The sequence below is a fragment of the Stegostoma tigrinum genome, chromosome 9 (assembly GCF_030684315.1).
Source record: "Stegostoma tigrinum isolate sSteTig4 chromosome 9, sSteTig4.hap1, whole genome shotgun sequence".
Classification (NCBI taxonomy): domain Eukaryota; kingdom Metazoa; phylum Chordata; class Chondrichthyes; order Orectolobiformes; family Stegostomatidae; genus Stegostoma; species Stegostoma tigrinum.
In genome coordinates this window covers 85,732,772-85,747,821 of record NC_081362.1, presented here as the reverse complement: position 1 = coordinate 85,747,821, position 15,050 = coordinate 85,732,772, and the positions used below count along the sequence as shown (strand labels likewise).

Below are 15,050 nucleotides of genomic sequence, written 5' to 3'. Positions count from 1 at the left end.
GTAGCCTGAGTGCTCCTCTTTCTTCCTGCTCACGTCACTTGAGAAATACATTCACTGAACCAAGGAACAAGCAGTACATTTTTAACTTGTAAGAGTTTGGGGGCAATCATTTGAGGTTGAGGTCACGAACTGTGTTTTGTTGGGGAACTTGGGAATGGCTTTATTTATGCAGATAGGCTTCTATTCTTTATTCCAAACTGTTTCCTTAAACCCCTGCCCCCTCCTTGCTTGTGGCAAGAAGTGTGAGGAGCTCATGGATTTCTCTGTCACTAAGACAGACAAGCACTCTCCTTCCCCTTTAATGGACCACTGGGCCAAACTTCATCTGGTGAGTAAAAACTGAAAGAACTGCGGACGCTGTAAATCAGGAACAACAACAGAAGTTGCTGGAAAAGCTCAGCAGGTCTGGCAGCATCTGTGAAGAAAAAAAATCAGAGTTAATGGTTCGGGTCCTGTGACCCTTCCTCAGAACTGGATCCGAAACGTTAACTCTGATTTTTCTTCACAGACGCTGCCAGACCTGCTGAGCTTTTCCAGAAACTGCTGTGTTTGTTCCCTCTGGTGGGTGCCTGCTCTAGCCCTGAACATAGATCTTTTTCTAATTACTCTCCACATTCACTCGTTCCTTTTATGTTCTCATTGTGTCCTTGGGATGTCCTTCCTGTGTCCTGCCAGTGTTTATCGCCAATCCCTAATTGCCTAGAGGGCAGTTTAAGAGTCAACCACATTGCTGAAGGCTTGGAGTCACATGTAAGCCAGACCAGGTAAGGATGGCAGTTTCCTTCCCTAAAGAACACTGGTGAACTAGATGTTTTTTTCTGACAATCGACAGATTTTTGTTTGATTCAAATACCCCATCTGCCGTGGCAGGATTCAAACCCAGATCTCCAGAACATTACCTGGGTGCCTGGATTAACAGTTAAGCAATAATACCACTAGGCTTATAAAGTGTGAAGGTGGATGAACACAGCAGGCCAACCCAGGGTCTAGGCCCGAAACGTCAGCTTTTGTGCTCCTAAGATGCTGCTTGGCCTGCTGTGTTCATCCAGCTCCACACTTTGTTATCTTGGATTCTCCAGCATCTGCAGTTCCCATTATTTCTGATCACAATACCACTAGGCCATTGTCTCCCCCTAATATGCAGCTCAGCACGAGCAGAAATTTCCTCCAGTTAAAAGCTGGGAAGGCTGAAGCTGTTTTCAGTCTGTTCCATCGCTACTGAGTGGCACGGTGACTCAGTGGTTGGCACTGCAGCCTCACAGCACCAGGGACCCGGGTTTGATTCCACCCTCTCTGTGTGGAGTTTGCAAACTCTCCCCGTGTCTGCGTGGGTCCCCTCCGGGTGCTCCGGTTTCCTCCTACAGCCCAAAGATGTGCGGGTTAGGTGGATTAGCCATGCTAAGTGTGGAGCTACAGGGATATGGTAGGGGGTTGCTGGGTCTGGATGGGATGCTCTTCTGGGGGTCAGTGCAGTCTCAAGGGACTGAATGGCCTCTTTCCGCACTGTAGGGACTCTGTGATTCTATCCATCTCCCAGTTCTGAGGTTAAACCAGTTTGTTTGCAAACTTCACGTCACATACGACCCTGAGATGGGCATCTAACCTCACAGCCATGCCTGCTCTATGACCCACTTGTTTCTATTACTGTCACAACGTCAACTTGTCTCAGCTCACCTTCTACTGAAACAGTCCTTTGTTACCCCTACACTTGTCTATTCTAATGGACATGTATGTTGGTCTTCCATACTCTACTCTCTGTAAAGTGGAGGGCATCCAAAAGTCTGTGTCTTCACTCTTATCAGGGGGGCCCATCTTCGTATCACCCCTCTGCTTATTGACCCACATTGTCATAACCCTAATGAAGCAATATCTTGATTGCAAAATTCACATCCACATTGTTCAATCCCTGCATTGCCTCACTTTCAGCCCACCCTCCAATCTCCATCAACTCCTCCTATCCCATAGCTGTGCTCCTCTAACTCCGGCCTCTTCTACATCCCCACTAGTGGCTGTGCTATCAGCTGTCAGGGCAGCAAGCTGTAGGATACCCTCCACCTGCCCCGCGACCTCACTTTCTCCCATTAAGGCAGTCTCCAAAAACCCATATCTTTGGCTACTTTTTTAAAAAGTCATTCCACCTCATATCTCCTTGAGTGACTCGATTTGACTTCTTTTTTTGGCAAGGCTCTAGTGAAGAGATTTGGGGTGTTTCGTCAGGATACAAGGCGTGTATAAATGTAAGTTATTGTTAGATGTGGATACAATGCCATTATCAAACACAAGAGCAGCAGTTGACACACCTTTACTCACTAAAGGAGGGGCAGTTGCCCTTACAATGTGGTCACCAGGTGCCAACAGGGGCAAAATGCCACACTCTTGCGGCTGTTATTTAGGCCACTCAGTGACTGAGCCTTGCTTCATCAACTTCCTCACTTCCCAGCACTGCATTTGCAGGCCAGTCACATCCAAATATAGGGCACATCCCTCGCGAGTATAGGTTACAAGCGGCATTTTATATTCTGTCAATTAGAATTGAAAGCAGCCATTAATTATCTAAAGCCCAAACAGTAAAATCCATGTAATCCATTTAACTGAGGCTTAGCGCTGCTGAATTCATTAGGAGCGCTGTGTAAATACAAATTCCCTCTCCTTCTTTACATAATAGCCGTGATAACAAAAGGATTTCGGCGTGCAGCTATGTGCCTCAAGGAGCAGGAGGAGAGAAAGAGTTTATAGCTTAAGTAACAACGACAAGCCCCAGCGATAAGGACACATGCCTACCAGCCTGGGCTGTGTTTATTTGTACCTGGCATTTTCCAGCGTCTGACTGCTGTGGCAAACCCCATATTGGGTAAGGCTGATAAGCTGAACGTGTGCAGTGTGGCCTGAAGATCGAGGCTGACGCAGCGCTGTACCTTCGCCACATATTTCCCCAGTGATGTGGCTACACTGCAGGTACGGAGTGGTCAGGCCAACAACAACAGCTTCACAAAAACCTTCGTCGACATCGGGTTGTGGACGTGCTGGCCAAGCTGGCAGACGTTTCGTCACTGTGCTAGGTGACATCATCAGTGGAAACTCTGATGAAGCGATGTTATTCCACGCCACTTGGAATTTATACTGTCCGGTCTGTTATGGTGAGTGCTGTCATTTCCGGTTTTAATCTGTACGGGTTAATATGCGGGTCCAATTCTATATGTTTGTTGCTTGAAGTATGGGTGGAGAACAGTGCCTCTAGGAATTCCTGTTGGTTCTCCACCCACACTTCAATCAACAAACATATAGAATTGGACCCGCATATTAACCCGTACAGATTAAAACCGGAAATGACAGCACTCACCATAACAGACCGGACAGTATAAATTCCAAGTGGCGTGGAATAACATCGCTTCATCGGAGTTTCCACTGATGATGTCACCTAGCACAGTGACGAAACGTCTGAATGACAACAAGCCAGCTTAGCGAGCAAGTCCACAACCCGAGCTACAGATCTTTGCCAAAACTTTGAAACTTCCCTGACAATTACTCTCTGACCAGTTCCTCAGAACTGGCGAAGCTCTGAGGAACGGTCACCGGATCCCGAACGTTAACTCTGTTCTTTTCCTTCACAGATGCTGCCAGACCTGCTGAGTTTTTCCAGCAACTTCTGCTTTTGCTGTGGTCTTTTACAAGGTTCCTTTCACAGCCTCAGCATTCCACAAAACCCTTTATGGGCAAAGAAGTAATCGTGCAATGGCATCACCGTCCCAGGAGAAGCAGCAGCCAATCGGTGCACAGCAAGATCCCATAAACAGGAATGTTAGAATTAGAGTTAGGTTGATTAATTAAACTCCAATGCAATCTACCTTTTTTATAACAGTGATCTGAGATAAATATTCACTGGCGTACTGGAGAAGACCTCCCCACTCTTTGAAATGGCATCACGGTGTTTCCTTATCTCATCTCCCAGAAAACAAGTCTCGGTTTCATGTCCTATCCGTGAGAAACCTTCGGTTATCATGTTTAGTGTCTCTCGTTCCTCACGGAGTACATGGTAGGCTGTGAGGTGTTCTGGGATGTTGCAGTTGGAGTTATTTCAGTGGGAATTTATTTCAATGAATTTTTGAGCAGAATTTTCATCGCATGGGTTTCAGTGACAGCAGCTGCATAGTGTACCTGAGGCCTGAGCTGCATACAATGGTTGGGGACATTTGCTTCAAAGATGGTACTGACCAATCATTTGGGGCTGGGAGTACTCACCCGCTCTCCAAGTTAACTTCCCCAGTTGAACAACAGAGGCTGGACAGGGTGATAAGAGCTGGTTAAACTCCTCTGTGCAACCAACACATCCATCTTGAGACAACCTTGTGTATGGTTGACCTTTGGAGCGAGGCTGACAGTGTGTGGAGCCTTTGATCATGGGGACTGCAGCCCCAACAATGAACAGGAAGCTGTCCTGCTCTGAATGTCTGCCAGGTGGATCAGCAGGATTTACAGGCTGAACAATCAGCTTTATGGCACATGGCTATCAAACCTTGAAGTGGCACTTGAACACACAGCTCCTGACCCGCATTGCCACTCCACACACAACGGGCCTCCAGACACGTATCTCCTGACAACCTTGTATCCAAGTTCCAGGCCTCAGGTACGTGAGCGTGCCCCTCAAAGCACAACAAGGTTCATTTCTCAGCATATGACTGCAAAACTCCAGTTATTGGCATTCATTGGTTGGTTTGAAGATCTCAACTTTGCAGAAGATATGCTCCATTTTAGGGGCTGCTCTTGCAACATGGCGGCTGTAACCGCAACATGGCGGCTGTAACCACAACATAGCAGCTGTAACCGGAACCTGGCGGCTGTAACCACAACATGGCGGCTGTAATCGCAACGTGGCGGATGTAACCGCAACATGGCAGCTGTAACTGGAACATGGTGGCTGTAACTGCAACATAGCGGCTGTAATCACAACGTGGCGACTGTAACCGCAACATGGCGGCTGTAACCACAACATGGCAGCTGTAACCGGAACATGGCAGCTGTAATCACAACATGGTGGCTGTAACCACAACATGGCGGCTGTAACCGCAACATAGCGGCTGTAACCGGAACATGGCAGCTGTAATCACAACATGGTGGCTGTAACCACACATGGCGACTGTAACCGCAACATGGCGGCTGTAACCACAACATGGCAGCTGTAACCAGAACATAGCGGCTGTAATCACAACATGGTGGCTGTAACCACAACATGGCGGCTGTAACCGGAACATGGTGGCTGTAACCGCAACATCGCGGCTGTAACCGCAACATGGCAGCTGTAAATGCAACGTGGCAGCTGTAATTGCAACGTGGCGGCTGTAACCGGAACATAGCGGCTGTAATCGCAACGTGGAGGCTGTAACCACAACATGGCAGCTGTAACCGGAACATAGCGGCAGTAACCAGAACATGGCGGCTGTAAACACAACATGGCGGCTGTAGCCACAACATGGCAGCTGTAACCGGAACATGGTGGCTGTAACTGGAACATGGCAGCTGTAACCGGAACATGGCGGCTGTAACCACAGCATGGTGACTGTAACCACAACATGGCGGCTATAACCACAACATGGTGGCTGTAACCACAACATGGCGGCTGTAACCACAACATGGTGGATATAACCACAACATGGTAGTTGTAACTGCAACATGGCGGCTATAACCACAACATGACGGCTATAACCAGAACATGGCAGCTGTAACCGGAACATGGCGGCTGTAACCACAACATGGAGGCTGTAACCGGAACATGGTGGCTGTAACCGCAACATGGCGGCTGTAACCGCAACATGGCGGCTGTAACCGCAACATGGCAGCTGTAATCGCAATGTGGTGGCTGTAACCGCAACATGGCAGCTGTAACCGGAACATGGCGGCTGTAACTGGAACATGGCGGCTGCAACCGGAACATAGCAGCTGTAATCGCAACGTGGTGGCTGTAACCGCAACATGGCAGCTGTGGCCGGAACATGGCGGCTGTGACCGGAACATGGCGGCTGTAACTGGAACATGGCGGCTGTAACCGGAACATAGCAGCTGTAATCGCAACGTGGTGGCTGTAACTGCAACATGGCAGCTGTAGCCGGAACATGGCGGCTGTAACTGGAACATGGCGGCTGTAACCGGAACATAGCAGCTGTAATCGCAACGTGGTGGCTGTAACCGCAACATGGCAGCTGTAGCCGGAACATGATGGCTGTAACTGGAACATGGCGGCTAAAACCACAACTTGGCAGCTGTAATCGGAACAGTTTGCTGAGACCTGGATTATAACAAACTTGAAGAAATTACACAACTCAGGAGATATCAGCAAGACAGACTACCAAAAAAATGAAACCAGAGGCATCCAACACATCTCGGTTCTATACACTCCACTACGGTAGACAAGCCAGAGGTCCCACTCAGACCCACTGCCTCACCAGCAGGCACACCAACATATAGACTAGTCAAAGAACTACAACTGAAACTGAAATACTTAGTTGACAACACTACCCACTCCATCCACTCCTCGCAAGAATTCCTCAACGTCATCAATGATGTGATAATGATGTCCTTCGAAGTAACAGCACTATCTACATCCATAAACATCGCCCTAGCCTGAGACAATTGGCACATTGCTGGATGAATCAGGAAGGCAGGTACCCCAAGGCACCAACAGCATCAACAAAGACAGCACCCTGAAACTGCTGGATCTCTGCCTCACAACACACTTCACCTTCAACGTCTGTATAATTAAACAAATCAGTGGAACACCAGTGGGGTCCCCAATACCAGGGACCGCTTGCAGAAGCAGTAATGCAAAGATTAGAACAGACAGCGCTCTCCACTATCCAACCCAAACTCTGGGTCTGCTTTGTTGATGACACCTTCGTGATTATCAAACACACATGACTGGAAGAGACCCACTGGCACATAAACGACATCCTCGCTGGAATACAATCTACAAAACAAGAAGAGAACAACTGACTACTCTTCCCAGATGTGATGTTGGAACATGAGAACAATGGGGAACTCCAGACTCGCGTAGACAGAAAGACCACACTAAACAGACCAGGTACTTAGTAATGCCAGCAACCACCCCAACACCCATGAATGGGGCCGCATCAGGACAATACTCAAACAAGCGACAACACACTGCAGCAACCCAGAACTGTGCAAAGCAGAACAGGAGCACTTACACACAGCTTTTAAAAGAAACGGTCATCCAAAAAGCACAATCCACCGTTACCTCTGTGACAGACCACAACACGGTCAGACACACTAGTCACCCTACTGCACATCAGAGACATTCCAGAGATGACCACAAGACTCAGACCCATAGGTATCAGGGTAGCCCTCAAACCAACAGCCACCCTACGACAGCTACTGACGAACATAAAGGACCCCATACTCACAACCTATAAAACTAACACAATATACAAAATACCATGCAAGGACAGTGAAAAACAGGCTAAACTGGAAGAAAACTGACAATAAGGATGTACATACACCAACCAGCTACCAAGAGATACAACCAATTCCCACTGGTCTCAATTCACACGGACAAATTCCTTGGACACAGGGGCTACATGCCTCTGAAGAGACCCTTACCCAGGGGGTGGAATTGGCCACTCTCAGCTGTCCAGTGGCGGGGAACCTTTCACCACTCACTGCCTACTTGCTGCCAGAGCATTTCTGTCCCTGACACTTTCCAAATTTCCTAACCTCCCCCATCCCCCTAAACCCACAAGACCTCAATGTCCAATCAAAAGGTGAGGTAAGCGAGCGATAATTTCCTTACCCCGCCACAAAACCATGTGTTTGCGTCCAACATATTTATGCTCCTTACAACACTGAGTCTCGTTGCCAATATTCTTTCCTCAGTTTGCAAGCTCTCGAGAAACCTGCTGCCCTCAGCCAGTTTCAGCACTGATTGATTAGCAAGATGCTGACACTGGGCGATGGGCTCCCAGCTGCTGGAGCGAGAGGCAGCTCCGCCCGGGTGGCCCAGTCTGTTCCCCATGGTTACACTTGGCAAGTGTTAGTCAGACAGCTCATGTTACTCCTCGCAGAGACATTCTCTCGCCCTCTCTGGATTCGTGCCCAATCTGCTTTCTTAACACGGGCCTCAATTTAACCAGCTCAGACTACTGCAGAAGCAAACACACACACACACACACACACACACACCTCTCCCTCTGTCTCTCACAAAAATACAACTTCCTGGACAAATCACTGAGCAGGAATGTTATACAGTTACAGACTCTTAGAGCATGGACACAGACCCTTCACTCCAACTCATCCATGCCAACCAAGTTCCCCAAACTAAACCAGTCCCACCTGCCTGCATTTGGGCCTTACCCTTCAAACCTTTCCCATTCATGTACCTGTCCAAATGTCTTTTAAATGCAGTAACTGTACCTGCATCTACCGCTTCCTCCGGCAGCTCATTCCACACGTGAGCCACTTTCTGTGTGAAAACGTTGCCCCTCAGGTCTCTTTTAAATCTCTCTCCTCTGACTTCAAAGACATGTCCACGAACTTTGAACTCCCCTACCCTCGGGTAATGATCTCGGCTACTCATCCCCCCACATCATTTTAAAACCCCTCAAAACTCCGACGCTCCAGGGAAAAACGTCCCAGCCTCTCCTTATAACTCAAACCCTCCAGTTGGACTGTATTCCTGATGGAATCCCCCTCTGGTGGGGATTTGTGGATCAGATTCTGCACTGTCTCCAATTTAATAATATCCTTCCTATAGCAGGGTGACCAGAACTGTACACAGCACTCCAAAAGTTCTATTCTCATGCATATAAAGGATCCCACTTTCTTTTGTTTCTTCCTGTTTCTTAAAATATACCCAGTGATTTGTTTTCCCAGACTGGGCAGGTGCAGGTATTAAGCACCAGCCACAAAATGAGCAGGCTGAATGAAATGAAGGTTTCCATGACCACAGAGGACCATGGGGCTGCTCATCCCTTAGCGAGAGGGGTGACTGGTGATGAGTTTAACCTGTGGGTCACCACACCTTATACAAGAGGCAAGGTTGAGAAGCCAGGAATTGAACCCTTGGAACACACATTGGAAATAAATGGTCTTCTTTTTAAATGGAGAGGAGATGCTTTTCTCTTGGATGGTCAAGAGGCTCTGGGTCTCTTTTTCCCAGAGAGCAATAGAGGTGGAGTCATTGAATATTTTTAAGAGTCTGGACTGACAGTTAAACAAGGAACGTCAAGGGATGGGTAGGAAAGCGGAGTTGTGGCCACAATCAGATTGGCCACGATCTTATTTATTAGTGCAACAGGTTCAAGGGACTGAATGGCCTCCTCTTGCTCCTAATCCTTCTGTATTTGTGGCTTCCATACACTTTTAAACACACGATTTGTGATGGGTTTCTCTCAAACAACAATTAAGGCCATTTGCATCTCAGGCTTGTAAACCTCCCACCTTTACCCTGAGAGAGATCAGACTATCAGGATCTCCCTGTTCGTTGTGTTGCCAGGCACACTGGGTGGGACCTCTGTTTCAGTCATGAACCTGACATTAGGCTGATTTCTGAGGCGCTAAATTGGAGGAGCAATGGAGCATGGTAAAACATTGGCTGCCATCTTCCCATGAGACACTGGGCGCCATCTTCCCATGAGACACTGGGCGCCATCTTCCCATGAGACACTGGGTACCATCTTCCCATGAGACACTGGGCGCCATCTTCCCATGAGACACTGGGTACCATCTTCCCATGAGACACTGGGCGCCATCTTCCCATGAGACACTGGGCGCCATCTTCCCATGAGACACTGGGTACCATCTTCCCATGAGACACTGGGTACCATCTTCCCATGAGACACTGGGCGCCATCTTCCCATGAGATACTGGGTACCAACTTCCCATGAGACACTGGGTACCATCTTCCCATGAGACACTGGGTACCATCTTCCCATGAGACACTGGGCGCCATCTACCTGTGAGACACTGGGTACCATCTTCCCATGAGACACTGGGCGCCATCTTCCTGTGAGACACTGGGCACCATCTTCCCATGAGACACTGGGTACCATCTTCCCATGAGACACTGGGCGCCATCTACCTGTGAGACACTGGGTACCATCTTCCCATGAGACACTGGGCGCCATCTTCCTGTGAGACACTGGGCACCATCTTCCTGTGAGACACTGGGTACCATCTTCCCATGAGACACTGGGTACCATCTTCCCATGAGACACTGGGCGCCATCTACCTGTGAGACACTGGGCACCATCTTCCTGTGAGACACTGGGTACCATCTTCCCATGAGACACTGGGTACCATCTTCCCATGAGACACTGGGCGCCATCTACCTGTGAGACACTGGGTACCATCTTCCCATGAGACACTGGGCGCCATCTTCCTGTGAGACACTGGGCACCATCTTCCTGTGAGACACTGGGTACCATCTTCCCATGAGACACTGGGCGCCATCTACCTGTGAGACACTGGGTACCATCTTCCCATGAGACACTGGGCGCCATCTTCCTGTGAGACACTGGGCACCATCTTCCCATGAGACACTGGGCGCCATCTTCCTGTGAGACACTGGGCACCATCTTCCTGTGAGACACTGGGTACCATCTTCCCATGAGACACTGGGTACCATCTTCCCATGAGACACTGGGCGCCATCTACCTGTGAGACACTGGGCGCCATCTACCTGTGAGACACTGGGTACCATCTTCCCATGAGACACTGGGCGCCATCTTCCTGTGAGACACTGGGCACCATCTTCCCATGAGACACTGGGCGCCATCTTCCTGTGAGACACTGGGCACCATCTTCCTGTGAGACACTGGGTACCATCTTCCCATGAGACACTGGGTACCATCTTCCCATGAGACACTGGGCGCCATCTACCTGTGAGACACTGGGCACCATCTTCCTGTGAGACACTGGGAACCATCCTTCTGGAGGAGGTCAGTTGTAGATGTCACCTCTAGGAGCATTAACCAGGCAGCCTGAGGATCTGGGAGTGTGGGGGTGGGACGGCACTGTGGGAATGAAGCGGATGTTAGGGACGGAGGGGGAGCGGTAGAGGGTGGGAGAGGTAGAGGAAGAGGGAGGAAGGTGGGGGGATGTAGGGGACGAGCGAGGTGGGGGTGAGAGAGGAGGAAGAGAGGGAGTCAGGGGGAAGAGGGAAGAGTCACCAATCAAAGCAGCAGGCCCACTGTGAGTGCTGTCAAGGTGAAGGGAGAAGGAAGATGGGACAGCACAAGACTAGGCACTGTAAAGGCAAGGTGTAGTCCCGGTGGGCCACGTGGCAGCTCTCTTCAGTGAGAGTCAATGGTGGTGGTTTAACCTGAGGGTCACTGTGCCTCGGCTCAGGGGAGAAGGTGGCACCCGAGTGGTGACCTCCACAGGGTACAGTCGGACTGTGTTCCCCACAGAATCCCCTGCAGTGGGGATTTGTGGATCAGATTCTGAGTAAACGTCAGAAGTAGGTCAATATCAGTGGAGGGCAGGGCAAAGGTTCTGTGAGAAATGGAGTGGAGATTTGCAGGGATTGGGAGGGACCAAAAGGCTTTCCTACTGCACTGGGAGGGGAGGGAACACTGTAAGACACAGATGCAGACTGGGGAATATTTAATCAGAAGCTGCGTGAAGCGCTTGGCATTAAAGTGGGGGGAGAAAAGGCAGAAAGCAAAGGCTGGATGCAAACAGATGTTTGCGGGATCTTAGTGGTTGTGCTGTCCCCAGGGATCAGTACTGTACTTCAATTGTTTTTTATTTATAGAAATCATTTCGATGTGAGACACGAAAGGAATGATGTCAAAGTTTGAGGGTGAAGTTCTAAATTGCAAAATATAAGGAGGAGTGCCAGGAATCCCGAGAGAATGTGTTTAATTTAGTTTTTGTTTGCTTAAAAGCACTTTCTTGACAACACACCTTATAGAGACTGCACTTACAACGTTGAATCAACCTAAATTGTCAGCAGTGGAAAGGGATAGTTTTAAACCTGGCCAGAGTTTTGACAAAGTTTGCTAAATTTCACAACCTAATGTGTAGTCACACAGGATGCTCCATTCAGGGCAATGAGACCGAGGGGGTAGCACAAGTATGATGGGCTGAATGATCTCCATCAATTGATTCAATGGCCTGGGGCAAATGGCCAAGCTCTACAGCAGAGGCACATCAGCCTAACAACCACCTGCATTCAGGTAGCGCCCCGGGAAGCGGCTGGTGGAGGCGGTGGCAGGGGAAAAGCAGACAGAAATGGAGGGACGCGCTCTCTGGAAGAATGGCAAGTCGGGATTTGCCAGTCGGAGAAAACGGTTTTGATCATGTTTGGAGGAGGATCCGGACAAGGCAATGCTGAAGCTGAGCATCAGGGCCTGTGCAGCATGAGCTGCCCCAGGCTCCAGTTAACGTACCTGGGATAGAGGCCAACACCGATTTCTTGCATCTCCCCATCGCTGATGGTGAAGCAGTTGCACTTTACCTGTGTGGACAAGAAGGAACGTCTCATATTACAACAAAACTCAGTGAAGGACCACCAGGCACCTGGTCAGACAAACAGGACTTCATGTGGGGTCCTGCAATCTTAACAGTGCAGAGAATCCGCCAGCACAACAGCTCAATTCACAAATATTTGCCCACTGTTAACCTGAATCTTCAGCCCACAGCCAGCCCCGTGGATTGAGAGAGCTTCCACTGACTGTTTCCCAGTCAGGATTCGACAGAACTGCTGTGCAAACTGGGTGATCAGGACGAGTGAAATATAGCCCAGTTTGAACCTTTGACAACAAAGTGTGAAACTGGAAGAAATCAGCAGACAAGCAGCATCTCAGGAGCACAAAAGCTGACGTTTTGGGCCTCGGCCCTGGGTCTAGGCCCGAAGTGTCAGCTTTTGTGCTCCTGAGATGCTGCTTGGCCTGCTGTGTTCATCCAGCTCCACACTTTGTTGTCTCGGATTCTCCAGCATCTGCAGTTCCCATTATCTCTGATCCCAATTTGAACCTTTCTCTGTTTTCACTCCCACCACAATTAACCTTGAAAAGTGAATACTGCGCATGAGTAACGTGTTAACCTTCCGCATTTTGTGGTAACGGATTTATTTTACACGACAAGGAAGAATATGGTGATGTTGGTCACACTCTATGTTTTCGAGCAGAATACTGCCAAGAAGAGATGGTGTGGGTGATTTTAGGTGCAATCTTCACAATCAAAAATCACTCTGATGAAGTGGGATCAATTAAAATGATGTTGTTTGATATTGTTTGCTGGTTGGGAGTTTTGGAACAGTGATGCAGCATTGTGAAGGCTGTCACATAACCAGAATGAGAGATGTATTGTATAATATTGGGGAAGACCATAATGTAAATCTATGTTTATGCCAGTGTATGTAAAGTTTGACCTTTTAATCCCACTCTGCTGCACCCTTTTCTTCTACTTATGCGGCTTCATGAACAGTTAGAGTCATAGAGTTATACAGCATGGAATCAGATCCTTCAGCCTAACTCATCCGTGCCAACCTGATATCCTGTATAAATCTAGTCCCATTTGCCAGCATTTAGCCCATATCCCTCTAAGCCATTCTATTCATGTATCCATCCAGATGTCTTTTAAATGTTGTAATTGTATCAGCCTCCACCAGTTCCGTTTAGTAAGGAAAGTGACTTCCTCTGGCAGCTCATTCCATATGCACACCACCCTCTGTGCGAAAAAGTTGCCCCTTAGGTCCCTTTTAAATCTTCCTCCTCTCACCTTAAATCTATGCCTTTTAGTTTTAGACTCCCTTGTCCTGGGAAAAAGATCCTGGCTGTTCACCTTATCCACACCCACTCTTGACTGTATAAACCTCTACGAGATCACCCCTCAGCCTCCGATGCTCCAGGAAAAATAGCCTCACCCTATTCAGCCTCTCCCTGTAGCTCAAACCCTCCAACCCCGGCAACATCGCAGGAGTGATGTGGATGCCTTGCAGGCAGTTCTGAGGAGATCCACTCAATAGATACCTGGAATGAACAGATTGTCTTACAAAGAGAGGACAACTTAGCGGACTCCCTGACTCCTAACTCACCCAACCCCTCCTTAAGATGCACCTTCAAATACCCCAGCCAGGGGAATAGTTGGGGGGATGTAAAGTTCAGTCCAGTATCTCTGGACAGTTTTTTTCTGGGTCTAAGGATTGTATGATATACCTTTACTGAGCATGTACAACAGGATCTATCACTTTTTCATCAAATCACATGGGTTTGTCAGGTTCCAGGTATGATGCCCTCTCTGTATATAGTTCCGTTCAATATAGCCTCTCGCTGTTCACCCGTGAGTGTCAATCTCATCTTACAATAAGGATATTCCCTTAGCATAATCCTTACACGAAAACGAATTACCCAGATAAAACGGTTTTACATTTAAGTTAGCGCAAAAGTAAGCCAACCTGCCATCTAGTTAACTGGCTTATCAAATTCTTCATACAATTATCGCACCATCATTTTTGGGAAAAAAAATGACTGGTTTTGTTTAGAGAACAGAAGATCCAAAACAAAGTCCAATAGTTTATTCCATGAGGTGGGCCGTGATCCAAATTAAAGACAACCTCTCCCTGCCATATTCCAAACGGCTCTCTGGTAACTTGCTCCAGGACCACCCACAGACACACCATCTCTGTGGTCTCATCCAGTGGTCGGGGGATAAACATAATTATAGTGCACGAACCACTTTAGCTGCACAAGGAACAAAGTGTAGTGTCACTCTGTTGGAAGAGATACTTAATTGTAATCGTACATCTGGATACAAAACCAGCTGTCATAATAACAACATGCATCACAGGCCTCGATTGGACTTATCTGCTTTCTAACACATCTCCCTGACACAAACCACTGCTTAACACGGCTAAATAAGGCACGTTTCTTCAGAATCATTAATAGGCCTTGCTCAGCTGTGTGGCAAGGGGCCTTGTTTCAATGCAGTTGATGCCTCCCTCAGCATTATCATGGAGGGTGATGAGGAGGGCTACAGTGCACCCAGGCTTTACTTTCTCCTGGAATGTTTACTGGCCAAGGTCGCCCTCTTCCACCACC

The 15,050-nt window shown here is 48.4% G+C and overlaps 1 protein-coding gene across 4 annotated transcripts in view; it reads right to left on the bottom strand.

Annotated features, from left to right (window-relative positions):
- Positions 1-15,050, bottom strand: part of smyd3 (SET and MYND domain containing 3) — a 730,951-nt gene that overhangs the window by 98,192 nt on the left and 617,709 nt on the right. For all 4 annotated transcript variants that reach the window (XM_048536552.2, XM_059648728.1, XM_048536554.2 and 1 more), the window contains one exon: positions 12,399-12,466. In XM_048536552.2, coding sequence (XP_048392509.1) covers positions 12,399-12,466 — 68 coding nt within the window. The remainder of the gene's footprint in view (positions 1-12,398; positions 12,467-15,050) is intronic.